Source organism: Acytostelium subglobosum (genome assembly GCF_000787575.1).
Source record: "Acytostelium subglobosum LB1 DNA, scaffold: scaffold7, whole genome shotgun sequence".
In the NCBI taxonomy this organism is placed as follows: Eukaryota; Evosea; class Eumycetozoa; order Acytosteliales; family Acytosteliaceae; genus Acytostelium; species Acytostelium subglobosum.
In genome coordinates this window covers 1,177,263-1,190,768 of record NW_012236526.1, presented here as the reverse complement: position 1 = coordinate 1,190,768, position 13,506 = coordinate 1,177,263, and the positions used below count along the sequence as shown (strand labels likewise).

The window sequence follows — 13,506 nt, the reverse complement described above, 5'->3', positions numbered from 1 at the left end:
TTTGGAAGGAAGTTTCCATCAATATAAAGGAATTCCTTTGTTTTTGTTGTTATTGTTGCAGTTGATTGATTTGATTTTGATTGATTGGCTGTATGTTTGAATGAATGAATGATTGATTGTTTGAGATCACTGAACCATGTTAGTTATGTTGATCAATCTCCTTGAGAGTCATGTATTGTCAATGTTATTGATAAATTGATTGTTATAATTTAATTAATAAATATAATATTTATGTATTGTATCTGTATTATAACATATATAAGAGTGAGTGAGTGAGTGAGTGAATGAAGTATACCGTGTTATGGGAAAAGGGACCACCTGTTATTGTTTGTCTGTGTTGTTGCTGATGTTGATGTTGATGTTTGTGTGTGAATGAATGAATGAAGTTGGATAGCGGTCACAACCACAACAACTCAACCATTTTCGTTTGGGGGTGTTGTTCGTTCATTCATTCTTTCAAGTCACTGACTGAGGGTGAGATTACTTTCCTTTCTGATTCATCAATGCTCAACTTCACACACACCATTTGCATTGTTGCTGAAAGGACTAATACTAACTCTAGAGTCCTTGGTGTTGTCCCATGGGTCAAGGTCTACGCACTAACCATTCTACATTTGATCAGATAAATGGTCATTCATAAACATGTTTTATGCCAAAGCAAGAGAGGGTGTCTTTCTCTCATTGGTCAATGACCCGACACTATCCTAAAGTCAAAACTTGAAGTTCTCTAATTTTGTCATCCAATCACTTATTCATTCATTGAAGAGATAGATATATATATATTATAAGGATGAAGACCAAGTCAACAACAACAGCAAAATCAATATCATCTATACATCCAATACCATCAGACTTTGTTGGTCGTATAAAGTCATTCCTCATTGAACAGAAGTACGTGGGATATGTTGCCGCGATTCTATTGTTGCTAGAGGTGGTGATCAATGTGTTGGTCGTCTTGAAGGTGCCTTATACAGAGATAGATTGGTCGACATACATGCAACAGATTGAACTCTATGATAATGGCGAACGCGACTACACCAAGCTAGAGGGCAGCACAGGCCCCGTGGTCTATCCCGCGGGCTTCATCTACGTGTTTGCCTTGCTGCGAAGCGTCACCTCCAACGGCACAGACATCCGCCGTGCACAATGGATCTTTGCTGCGCTCTGCGTCGCATTCACCGCCGTCGTCTTTGCCATTTACAAGCGCACCCGATCAGTCCCAGGCTACGTGTTGCTCTTCCTCATTCTTTCCAAGCGCATCCACTCAATCTTTGGCCTGCGACTGTTCAACGACTGCATATCAATGTTCCTGTTCTATGTGGCGCTCTACCTCTTCACACGTCATCGCTGGTCGATCGGCTGCGTCTTCTTCAGTCTGGCCGTGGGCATCAAGATGAACCTGTTGCTGTTCGCCCCCGCACTCCTATTGCTTCTTCTGCAGACATACGGCGTGGCCAAGACTGTGCCACGTCTGGCCATCTGTGCCATCGTTCAGGTATTGCTTGGAGTGCCCTTCCTGATGCGCAACCCTGTTGGCTATGTAGCACGCGCGTTTGAATTCTCGCGCCAGTTCATGTACAAGTGGACGGTAAACTGGCGCTTCGTGCCCGTCGACGTGTTCCTCTCCAAGCCATGGGCCATCGCACTGCTTGCCTGCCACCTATTCGTGCTTTCACTCTTTGTCTGGAAGTGGTGTCGCGCACAGGGTGGACTGCTGAACTCGATCCGTCTCAGCTCGCCATCATCACAGCCCAAGCGTTACCTATCACCCGACTACATCGTCACATTGATGTTCACGGCCAACATTGTAGGCATGACATTCTCGCGATCACTGCACTATCAGTTCTATCTATGGTACTTCCATTCATTGGCCTTCCTCCTGTGGCATTGTCCAATGCTTCCAGTACCACTTCGCATCACAATACTTGGTGCCATCGAGTACTGTTGGAATGTATATCCATCGACAGACTTTAGTTCAATACTATTATTCATTTGCAATGTACTCATAGTAGCATCAATAATGCTTGCGCCTACACCACCAATGCTCATCAATCCAGCTATCAACCAACAAGCCAAGGACAACAAGAAGAAGCAATAAAGTAAACGAAACAAGTTGGACTCAAATCTTGAAGTGTGTTGTTTCCAAGAATTACACCTTTTGAAGTTTCCAACACTTTGAGTTTGTGGTTCATTCAACCAAGTCAGATGACAAGGTGGATGACAAGACAGGGGCAGGACATGAAGTAGGTGCATTCATACTATTAGTTGTTGTTGAACATGTTGACAATGAAGAGATCATTGCCATTTACGAATGATAAGATTGGTGGTGACAATCAATCATCAGTAACAAAGACACTTAAGATCAATAGTTTACTATCACCTTCATCTTCGCGACTTACATTCCAGCCACAACAACATGTACCAATCACAACATCTGCCAAACCATTACCAATGATAGGTGCATCGACGACAAACAGTAGTAGTGTCTATCAACCTCACCAATCAAAGTCATCATCTTCAACATCTTCATCATCGATCACATCAACTCACAAACAACAACATGGAGGAATGATTAGTAGCAAGTACCTGATACCTCATCAATCGAATATTGGATTAAGGCCACAAAAGGGTATTACTAGTAGTAGTATGTTCAAGGGCTCTAGTTTCACCAACAATACAACATCAATGTCAAAGATTGGGAGTCATTCATCGATCACTACTTCATACCATAAGCCAGTGCCTCAGATACCTCCCAGTACTCATCATCAACAACCAATTGTCAGCATATCGATCAAACCAGAGATGTCTGTTAAGCAACCATCACCTCCAAAAGGACCACCGCAACCTCCGCCGCCAACATCAACAACAACAAACTGGCAGACTCCAGCGCCGCCAAAGACACTCAAGCAAGAGTTCTCAACAACATCACTCCTCCCCAAGCCAACCACAACGACAACATCAACAGTAATCACAACGCCTCCTCCTCCTTCAACAACACCAACATTATCCATTTTWACAAACACCGAACAACAGGACAAGTTTACCAAGCATTAGTACCAACAAAATACCAAAGTTAACATCAGCCCCACTTCCGGTAAAGGTTGTGGAGGATGTCGATGAGGACWCTACTTTCCAGCCAGTCAATTCAGCGAGTTCACACCTCTGAGCAATCAGACCTTCACTCCAGACTTTTCAGAGATACTTGAGAACATCAGAGCGCAGTCTCAGTCACAGATGACACCGCCATCGGTGCCAAAGGCGATGGAGATCAAGTCCAACGACATCCAGGACATTTGCCGACAGTTTGGACTACCAACCGCAGTGGCAGAGGTCTATCGCAAGCGAAAGATCAACTCTCTATACAACTGGCAGAAGCAATGTCTCACCCACCCCAGTCTGCTACAAGGCTCCAACCTCATCTACTCGTTGCCGACATCGGGTGGCAAGACCTTGGTGGCCGAGATCATACTCATCAAGAGTGTTCACAAGGAGAAGAAGAAGACGCTGTTCATCTTTCCATTCGTCAGTATCGTTATGGAGAAGGCCGATGCCCTTGTCGAGTTTGGAAAGGCTTTGGGATTCACGGTCGAGGCATACTACGGCGTGCAGGGTCTGGTGCCCGTGCCCCCTGGCAAAGGAATCATTGTGTGCACCATCGAGAAGGCCAACATGATTATCAATCAATTGATAGAGGACAAGCGATTGGACGAACTAGGCACAGTTGTAGTGGACGAGCTTCACATGGTGGGCGATGGCGAGCGTGGTGTCCTGCTTGAACTGCTGATCTCCAAGCTTTTGTTCGTTTCCAAGGGCAAGGTGCAGGTCGTGGGCATGTCGGCCACCATCCCAAACCTTGTACTCATGCAGCAGTGGTTCAGAGGCGGTCTATTCGAGGACAGCTTCCGACCTGTGGAGCTCAAGGAGTTTCTCACGTACAACAAGGACATCTATGAGCGCAAGGGCAAGGTGGTCGATCAAACCACTACAAGATTGCTCGATACGCCCAAAGTGATAGTGGCTGAGAAGCCTCCATCACCTCCCAACTCAAAGAAACAACCGACTATCATGTTTGACTATGAGAAGCTGGGCAAGACTGATGGGTATCTCGTGTCCCTGGTCAAAGAAGTGATTCCAGATCACTCAGCTCTCATCTTTTGTTCATCAATCAAGTTGACCCAAGACGTAGCCCAGTTCATATCCAGCCAGCTGGCATGCTTTGCCAATCACAAGGTATGTTTAGTGGGCGACTCCCACTCCATTATCACTCAATCACTAACTAACTCCCACCCACGCACAGGAAGAGGAGAAGGGAGGAGTAATACGTAGTTTACAAGCACTTGGACACATGGACAAGATATTAGAGTCAACGATCAAACATGGAGTTGCGTTCCACAATTCGACATTGACAATTGATGAACGTGAGATCATTGAACAGGCATTCAGGGAGAGGACCATCAACGTGCTCTGTGCCACTTCGACACTGAGTGCCGGTGTGAACCTTCCCGCCAAACGCGTAATCATTCGTTCGCCAAAGATGGGGATCAGTGCCATCACCACCAGACTGTACAAACAGATGGCAGGCAGAGCCGGACGTGCTGGAATAGATGACACTGGTGAGTCCTATCTCTACTGTCTCAACAATACCGACTACACCACGTCCAAGAAGATCATGTCATCCGATCTCGACCCTGTAGTATCAGGTCTGGCCGATGCCAAGAACGACAAATACTTTCTCAAAGTTGTATTGGACTGTGTTGCTGCCAAGATAGCCACAACGGTATGTGTGTGGTTGTGGACCACATGTATGGATGGACGTCAACTTACACCCTCGTCATAATCAAACAGATCAAAGAGATATACGAATTTATTACATGTACATTTTACTTCACATGTTTGCCAGCATTGACAAACAAACTCAATTCAAAGTCACCAATTGATTATATTTATAGTGAGCTCAGGAAGGCATTGGTCAAGCTGAGGAAAGAATCATTCATACAAGAGAAGAAGGAGTCCAATGATGTAGACGACTGCAAGGACAAAGTTATTGAAGTCAAAGAAGAGGAGATACCAATCGATATGGTATGGGAATCAACTGGACTTGGAGACGCGACATTCAGATCATCATTGTCCACGGAGGAAGCAATCATTGTGAAGAAAGACCTCGAGAAGACCCAAAGGAATGGTGTCGTCCTGTGGGGTGACCTTCATCTCTGGTATGTTATGCTTCGCCCATCGATCCAATGGCCTCCCCCAACCCACTCACTAACTCGCCAACATGTGTAGCTACATCACAACACCAATGTTTGGATTACCAAAGTTATACAATGAAATGTTATATTGGGAACGATTCAAGAATCTATATAACTCTCTGGATCAGGTGGACAGATCAATTGCCAATAACATTGGAGTTGATCCAGAGTTCATACAGGAGAGGTTGTACAACAACTCTTTTTCAGCAGCACCGGAGGAATCAGTGCTCAACAAATACTTGCGATTCTATTGGTCGCTGGCCATGAGCGATTTGATCAAGGAGATGCCGCTGGGCATGGTGGCCACTAACTACAACATTGGCAAGGGCACCCTGCAGAACCTGCTCAAGACATCTGGATGCTTCGCATGGATGGTCGTATCATTCTGCAACAAATGCCAATGGTCCAGTCTCGAGGTGTTGATCAACTCCTACATCCATCGACTAGACTCTGGCGTCAAGCCCGATATTATCCCGCTGGTCCAGATCAAGGGTGTGGGACAGGCACGTGCTCGCGCCCTATTCAACGCTGGCTTCACCACAGTCAAGTCGATCGCCACCGCCGAGAAGACTCAGATCATGATGCATGTCAAGCAACTTAACAACATGTCCAGGATTGTTGAGAGGATCATAGAGTCGGCGAGAGTATTACTCGAGAAGCAGTCGGAAGAGTTACAACGCAAGGCCAACGAGTTGTTGGTCGGAGTGGAAGTGTCGACCAAACCTGATCCTTCTGGGTCTGGTCTTGGGCCTGCTTGAATTCGCCCATCATCACCGTAATGTAATAAATTCGTGAATTATGGGTGGTGTTTACAAAAACGAAAGTGTGGTTGTTGTGGTGAGTGTGGTGTGCGCGTTCATTCTACATTGATCATCAATCCAACAACAAAGAGATACAGATACACAAAATACTTATATACTTATATTCGTATTACTTATTATTATTCTTTAATATCAATATTAGATTAGATTATGTAGGATGAGTCAACAACAACAACAACAACAACAGACAGCAGATAATAGTACTACAGATATGTTATGCAATGAACATGATAGGATATTAGAGTTCATTTGTACAGATTGCAAACAGATGGTTTGTCCCAAATGCATGATATCCACTCATAAATTACATAATATAGAGGATGTAGATACTTTGTTGTCGACAGAGAGCTACAAGGGCATGTTCACCAGTCGTCTGACAGACCTCTGGACAAAGATCAAACGATTCCAATACGCCATCGATCAGTACGACCTCATTGAGATGCATCTGTGTCAGCTGTTTGGCGAGCTGCAGGCGGTGATCGAAGCGCTCACACTGGATGTGCGCAGCCAACTGGCCAACAGCAAGACGGCCACAAAGAATGCCATTGTGTCTATGCTTAAGGAGACGCGTGACATCAACACGATGATCCTCACGATGGACAGCCACACTGCTGGCGGCGGTAGCAATAACAATGGCAGCAGTGGCAGTGGAAGTGCTGGTGGCAGTGACGACCCCACCTTGAAGCGCAAGTTTGGCGAACTCGACCAGAGTGACGAGCTCGAGAATGACGCTGGTGACTTTGAAATCAACATCGACCGAATGCTCGAGTCGATTCGTCGCTCCGACTCAATGTTTGAGTTCATGGGCGAGAACAACGAGGTGCTGATCACTAACGCCAAGAAAGACAAGCACAAGTCACTCAAGATGATACAGGACCTTCACAAGAACATGTCCATCACGGACAGCAACAACGGTCCTCCAAGCTACACCATCGGCACGGATATCCAGAAGCTAGTATACCTCAAGACGCTCCTTGGTACAATCCAACCATTATGTTTGGTTGAGCATAATGACAATGCCAACATCAACGCCAACCCCATTGTCGCAAGCAACAGCAGCACGAATGGCAATCTGAATGGTAGTGACGGCGCAGGTGGCAATGGAAGTGGCAATGGCAACAGTGGCAATAGTATCGAAGTATTTGAACCAATAGTTGCCTCGGACAAACATAGTACTGTTTCAAGCGAGCCAAGCAGTAGCACTATCGAGCGTACATTACAGATGCACTCATCAATGAACAGCGATGAAGGGCTCTTCACACTCTCACCTCCACTTTCATCAAGTGAGCTCGAGCTCAAATCACCATCACAGTCCGACAACGTCATCACCAGCAGCAATAGCATCAACAACAACAACACAGACACACTAATGTTGGATGATATAAACAGAGATAACACCACCAACAACAACAACGACGACAAAAACAACAACAACAAGAATGGAGACAATGGAACAAATGGTAACAACATAAATTTGCGTCTAAGCGGTAGCAGCACAACCAACGGAGGTACGAGCACAAGCAGCACAAGCAGCACAAACAGCACAAACAACACAAGCAGCACAAGCAGCACAAACAACACAAGCAGTAGTAGCAGGCCTGCAGGATTCAGCTCTGATGAGAAGTACTCAACAAATAGCGACAGAGAATCACCTTCTAAAAAGTTGAAGACAATTGATCTGAAAAGTTCAGGATCATCACGTAACACTCCAGAGATGAAGAGCTCTGGCAGCACAGGAGACCTACGAAAGAGTAGTAGCACAAGCCAGTCGTCATCATCGACCGAGCTAAGGGGCACTGGCAGTGGCGCTACCGACCCCAGGCTCATGAAGGAGCTCTCACTGTCAACCAGCAGTGTGTCCAGCAGTTCGTACACCTACGAGAAGGTGTTCACCGTGGGCAAGGAGGGTGGCTATCTGTTCAACTTCAAGACGCTGAGGTGGTCACAGATTGGCGTCAAGGACAACATCTCCCTGAGGAAGTACTCTATCCACTCGGTCATCTCCACACACAACTACCTGTATGTGTTTGGAGGAAGCACATCATCCGACACGTACTCGCGCTACTACAAGGGCAAGAGAATAGAGCTCGATTGCACGGGCAAGATCTACGGTGGCAAGGGTGGCGAAGCGATCGCCGCCTGCTACGACAACCGAAAGACGATATACCTGGTGGGCGGACAGTACGACGGCTTCACATTGTTGCGCGTCGTCAGCATGAACACCGAGACCAAGGAGTTCAAGTGGGTCTGCGAGTTTGAGTACAGCCGGTCGGGCCAGTACGCCTTCTTCCACAACGGCCTCATCTATGTGGTGGGTGCCAATGCCGAGTCGTCCAAGACGTCGGACGAGCTGGCCATCTGGGCGGTGACGCCTGACTCTGGCAAGCTAACTCTGGTGATGAATGATTGTCGTATCAACACCAAAACTACCAAACAACTGGTGGCCTGTTGCTTCGATGGCAAAGACCTCATCTACATACTGGACGCCGAGAACTACTTCTACACGATATCAATCACAACGCTGCACAAGTCATTGCACAAATCACCAACATATCGTTTCATCACAGGTGATCAGTACACCATGATCCTATTCAACAACAAGACTACACTAATGTTCATTGGAGGTCGAGCACATGGCAATCAAGTGTACTCTATCAAGGACAACTTCTGGACCGTTATCAAGGATAATGACCGTGTGGATCGATGCTCAAATGGTGCTGTACTCTTTGAAGGATACTAACATCATCAAGGATAAGACCGACCGGTCCCTTTTTAACGACCAACAAATGGCAAAACGATAGAATGATTATAGAGCCACCCAAGATAGATAGATAGACAGCTCCTAGTATAGTTCAACCAACCAATCATTGATTGAACAACATAACAGGTGGATATTGGATCGTAGATTGATTGATTGATTGATTGGTATTGATGGATAGATGGATGGATTGAGGGATTGGAACTTTATTAAATAAAGGATGTCTTGATACATCTTTCCAACTCGCAAAAGGACTGAGGTAATACTTTATTTATCACCGCCAGTGGTCATGATCGCACCATCTCTGTTGCGGGCTTGGATATTGAACTTGGCTCTCCGAATTTGACACGCTCCAAACTAAGACCTGAGGCAGTGGACTTGATATTGTCAGCACCGTCTATGTCAATCAAAATGGTGAATTCTTGATATTAGTTCCATTTATCTTGATCTCCAGCACAAGGTCTTGGACGAGGGTAGAAATGAAGGAGTACTGGTAGGTACCATTTGACAAATAGGCCAGGTTGGCAACAATGACTGTTCCAGTAGTACCAGAAATGGTTACAACATAGTTCTCACAACCAAACTTGGTTAATGAATCCATTCTGCAGACCTGGGCCGCTGGCAATCACTTGGGTGGGATCGGAAGTAGTTCTCCTCTTATACTCCAACTCGATTGCTGTCTCGTTGGCTACGTGCTTGCAGAGTCCAGTGCTTGGGAGACAGTAGTCGAAAGTGAACTGGTTTTTATCATCACATTCTACATTGGTATGGACGCAAGTTTGATTTGAAGTGCACATATCGATGGTGCAACGATTGCCATCATCACAGCTGTAATGGCGACGTGTGTGTTGATGGCTCGTGGCGCGCTGCTGCTTTGTCGCTTCGCTCACATTACGTCGCTATCGCGACTTCATTTCCAATTAAATACAGTTTCAATGCTGCTTCAAAACTTATATTTATACTATCTTTATTCTTTCTACAATAGATAGAATAATAATAGATTAATAATAGAGATAAAAACAGATATGGTAAAGATATTGTGGAGAGGAGACTGTCTAGGGAGAGGGGATGACCTTTGGGGGTTGACCATGTCGATGGATAGTGTACGTCTTGAAATCTTCAGAGTAGAGTATAACCCAAAGGTTGCTATCGTTGACCGTAAGAGATTTGTTCTCATATGTCTTGGCACTTCTAAAGTCGATAACTGCCCATCTGTTGATCATCGACAAAAGGCTGCGATATCTGCCCGATGAGGGATCGAACCTCCTGATGTGTTCATCAATGTCGGAACCTTCGCTGACCAATTCGAACCCCCATTTGTAAATGGTGTCAATGTAGAAGTCCAAGAATCCACTTGATCCAAAAGCTCTGCCAACGCTAGGGGCAACTTCAGTTGGACCAATAATGAGAGATGATGCGTAGTAGAACTCCATCTGCCAGACAACCTCCAAAGGTTGTGTAGTTTGATTGCCAAGCTTGACATGTCTGGAGAATCGAGTTGACACTTGTTGGGGCCTGAATAACTTGAGGCATGTTTCAACGAAAAAATCGAACTGGCTCGTTTTAACGATGATGTCACTGAAGGTTGGAGCCTTGAATCGCTGAGAAAAGTAGCACCGGTAGTAGAGTGGGGAGGGGAATATCACATTACTGCCTTGACGTGTGAGGTATCCATGCTTGATGAGAGTGAACAAGGGTACGGTATCAGCATCGGAGGGGACATAGGCTCCGTTGACAACAGAGTCCAAGATGGTTAACTGATCATCAGACATCTTCCTGACAAGGGGTGCTGCTCTCGAGTCACTGATCGTGTCTGAAAGGTCCTTTGACAACAGATGCTTCATGATAGACTCTTCGAGAGTTGGATCGCCTTGTTGTAGTTCGAGCTTTCCAGTTGCGAGTAGGCGAAGCTTCTCTCCGAACTTGCCTTTGAGATCGTCCACTATTCTTCTGGCCAGCCCAACATGTCCATTTGTGTTTGAATAGATCCACTCTGCTGCGGTTGTTGGAATGGGTGCACCATAGATCTTGTCAAAGTTGTTGTTGATCATCTCGTTGAACTCGGCATGTGTAAGGAGAAGGGAGTTGATGTCCAGAGAAGCAAGAGGAGAGCTCTTTAGATCCAATGGTGTGCTGATGATGGAGCTGACCGATGTTTCTCCATAGCCTGCCAACAGTATGATGTGAAGATTTGTTGACTCTGTGGACTTGATCTTTGGCCATACTAGTTTGCCCCACTCGCTCTCTTCCGAGAAGATGGAGTGTGCTTCGTCCATGATAAGATACACAGGGCGAAATTTGGATATCATCAACCATTCATTTAGTGTCTGGCCTGTGTAGAGGCACCAAAGCTGCTCCAATGATGTGGATGGTGCAGTCCATGAGATTCTTCTGACATAGTGGCGTTTCTTCTCTTCGAGCACAATCATCTCTTTGAGGTGCTGCTCCAGCAGTTGGCCAAGGGAGGTCTTGCCAGTGTATGGAGGAGCTCTTAGGAGTGTGACCTTGTTTGATTTGACCACCTCTATGACCTTCTTGATTGTCTTCTCTCTCTTAACAATGCCAGAGTCAGCGAATTGAATTCCATCATATGTGAGGGTTGATTTTGGTGAAGCCTCGCCATCTGCAGAAGAGTTGTTAATTATTATATTTAGTTGTCATAACCAAAGTGCTTACCTATGATATATACGTATGGAGGTTTTGGGACTCCGGGCGCAAAGAACTCACGGGCTGAGGAAAGTAGAATGTTAGAATTAATGCGCATCTCTCTTGTCCGATATTGCGTGTTTGTACTTACGAGGTGATCCTATAATGGCAGCAGGGGCTTGAGTGTGTATGTTAGTATTGAATGAAGACATTGCGTCGATATTGTTTGTACTTACTCTTCAATATGATTTGGAGGGCTCCTTGCTTGCCTAGAGGTACCAGTTGACTCAAAGGAGTCTGAGTTGACAGTACAGGGGAGGCATTTTGATCTGTAGAGTAGGGAACAAGATCAAAAGCATCAACTTGTTTCCCTTGCAAGGGACCGAACTTGGTCAATGCATAGTCTTTGACATCGGACACAAAATCATCATCACCAGCCTTGAACAATACTGGCGACGATGGGTCAGTGAGGTAAATCCAAACAAAGATGGTCATGATTGGAATAGAGTGTGGAGTATGAGTAATAAGAGTTGTTGTTGGAATACAAGGTTGTGAGTATATGTGTAGATGTTGTGAGATAATAATGATGTGATAATGAAGAGATAAGTTGTGATATGTGTGTTGAGTGAGATAATAAGTAAAAACAGATAGGAAGTGAAGAAGTAAATGAAAGAGTTGTGTGTTGAAGACAAGTTAAGTAACACACAAAATTACAAACTCGAACTTCCTTTGGGAATAAATCAAATAAAAATAATTAATAATATAGATATAAGATGGGTTCCTTCAAAGAGTATTATCAATCCAGATCATGGTTTTATAATAATGAGTAGATCAATCACAGAAGTTGGCCGCAGACTGAAGAAGAAAGGTGTGACACTGATCAAGATGAATGGCAACTACACCAGAGCAGACATTGAAAGGATTGCACAGCGCGATAGTAACATTCTCAGGAGTATGGCGCCAATGCCAGGATAGAGGTTGTGCTTGACTATGGCAACCATCAGTATCGGTCTGGCAAGTTTACAAAGGTAGGTGATCCAATAAACATGTTCAAACCTCAAGAGTATGACGGGGCACCAATCGAAGAGCCAGCAACGTTCAAGATATTCTTCATGTGTGTGCACAAGCCAAAGACAAAGGCAGGAGGATGCGACGGTGTGGAACAAATGCTTGTATCACTGCTTGCAAGATGTATACCCAGAACATGATTGAGGACAAGATCAATGTACGTATCAACGTCAAAGGTGATCATTGTTACATCTCCACCAACAGTGCAGCGAGAGAGGTCAACCTGAAACTAACCAATGAACATTACACACCAGACAACAGTGGATCTTTTACAGTCAAGGGTGTTGCCATCAAAACTAAAGACAGACATATGCAACCAGCGGCATTCAAACGTATCAAAGACAGCTGTGTGCGGATATTACCACTTTGAGCTCTTCACCATCATCAAATCATGGAGCGAAGAAAGAGGGTCGCCTCCAAGAAGTTGTCATTGCGCCATCAGTTCCAAAAAGTACAAGGCAGACATGATCATCCAAAGAGGCAATTGGAGTTGCATCATCGAGCTGGTGGCCAACACCTGGGATAGCGACATTGTGAAGCTCTATACAAAGACCGTAGCCTACCAAAAGACATTGAAGACCAAAGAGGCATGGGTGGTGCACTTTACCAGGGGAGAAGAACGACCTGTGCCCGATGCATCCTCTCCTATTGGCGTCATACATGTGTGGCACAACAAAGAGTTAGACCATTGGGACATAACAATCTCCAAACACGCCCAACACATTGATCGTCCCATTGTAACTGACACCGAGATGATAGACGTCGAATAAAGTCCTCTGTTGTTCCTATCAAAATCAATGTATAAACATGTCAATTCATTAACAATGTCATTGCCTGACAACAATTTTGGATTCAATGTTGTAATATCCAGAGCTAGGGCTTATTTGTGTCCTGTTACCAATCTACTGATGCCACTCAATATCTCCTTCATATGGGTGCTGTTACCCATCCCCTGATCCCGACC

The 13,506-nt window shown here is 45.2% G+C and overlaps 5 protein-coding genes across 5 annotated transcripts; 3 read left to right on the top strand and 2 right to left on the bottom strand.

Annotated features, from left to right (window-relative positions):
- Positions 1-790: 790 nt before the first annotated feature.
- SAMD00019534_043520 (hypothetical protein) lies at positions 791-2,098 on the top strand (the record flags this gene model as incomplete). Its single annotated transcript, XM_012900857.1, has 1 exon — positions 791-2,098. The coding sequence occupies one exon, from the start codon at positions 791-793 to the stop codon at positions 2,096-2,098; it is 1,308 nt and encodes a 435-aa protein (XP_012756311.1).
- A 667-nt stretch (positions 2,099-2,765) lies between these two features.
- SAMD00019534_043510 (hypothetical protein) lies at positions 2,766-3,011 on the bottom strand (the record flags this gene model as incomplete). Its single annotated transcript, XM_012900856.1, has 1 exon — positions 2,766-3,011. One exon carries the CDS (start codon positions 3,009-3,011, stop codon positions 2,766-2,768), a length of 246 nt encoding a protein of 81 aa, XP_012756310.1.
- Positions 3,012-3,234: 223 nt separating this feature from the next.
- Positions 3,235-6,007, top strand: SAMD00019534_043500 (hypothetical protein; the record flags this gene model as incomplete). The annotated part of the gene is made up of 4 exons (XM_012900855.1): positions 3,235-4,230; positions 4,298-4,777; positions 4,846-5,213; positions 5,284-6,007. 4 exons carry the CDS (start codon positions 3,235-3,237, stop codon positions 6,005-6,007), a joined length of 2,568 nt encoding a protein of 855 aa, XP_012756309.1.
- A 220-nt stretch (positions 6,008-6,227) lies between these two features.
- On the top strand, positions 6,228-8,810 carry SAMD00019534_043490 (hypothetical protein; the record flags this gene model as incomplete). The annotated part of the gene is made up of 2 exons (XM_012900854.1): positions 6,228-6,270; positions 6,388-8,810. 2 exons carry the CDS (start codon positions 6,228-6,230, stop codon positions 8,808-8,810), a joined length of 2,466 nt encoding a protein of 821 aa, XP_012756308.1.
- A 1,073-nt stretch (positions 8,811-9,883) lies between these two features.
- Positions 9,884-11,969, bottom strand: SAMD00019534_043480 (hypothetical protein; the record flags this gene model as incomplete). Its single annotated transcript, XM_012900853.1, has 3 exons — positions 9,884-11,451; positions 11,626-11,652; positions 11,711-11,969. 3 exons carry the CDS (start codon positions 11,967-11,969, stop codon positions 9,884-9,886), a joined length of 1,854 nt encoding a protein of 617 aa, XP_012756307.1.
- Positions 11,970-13,506: the final 1,537 nt, after the last annotated feature.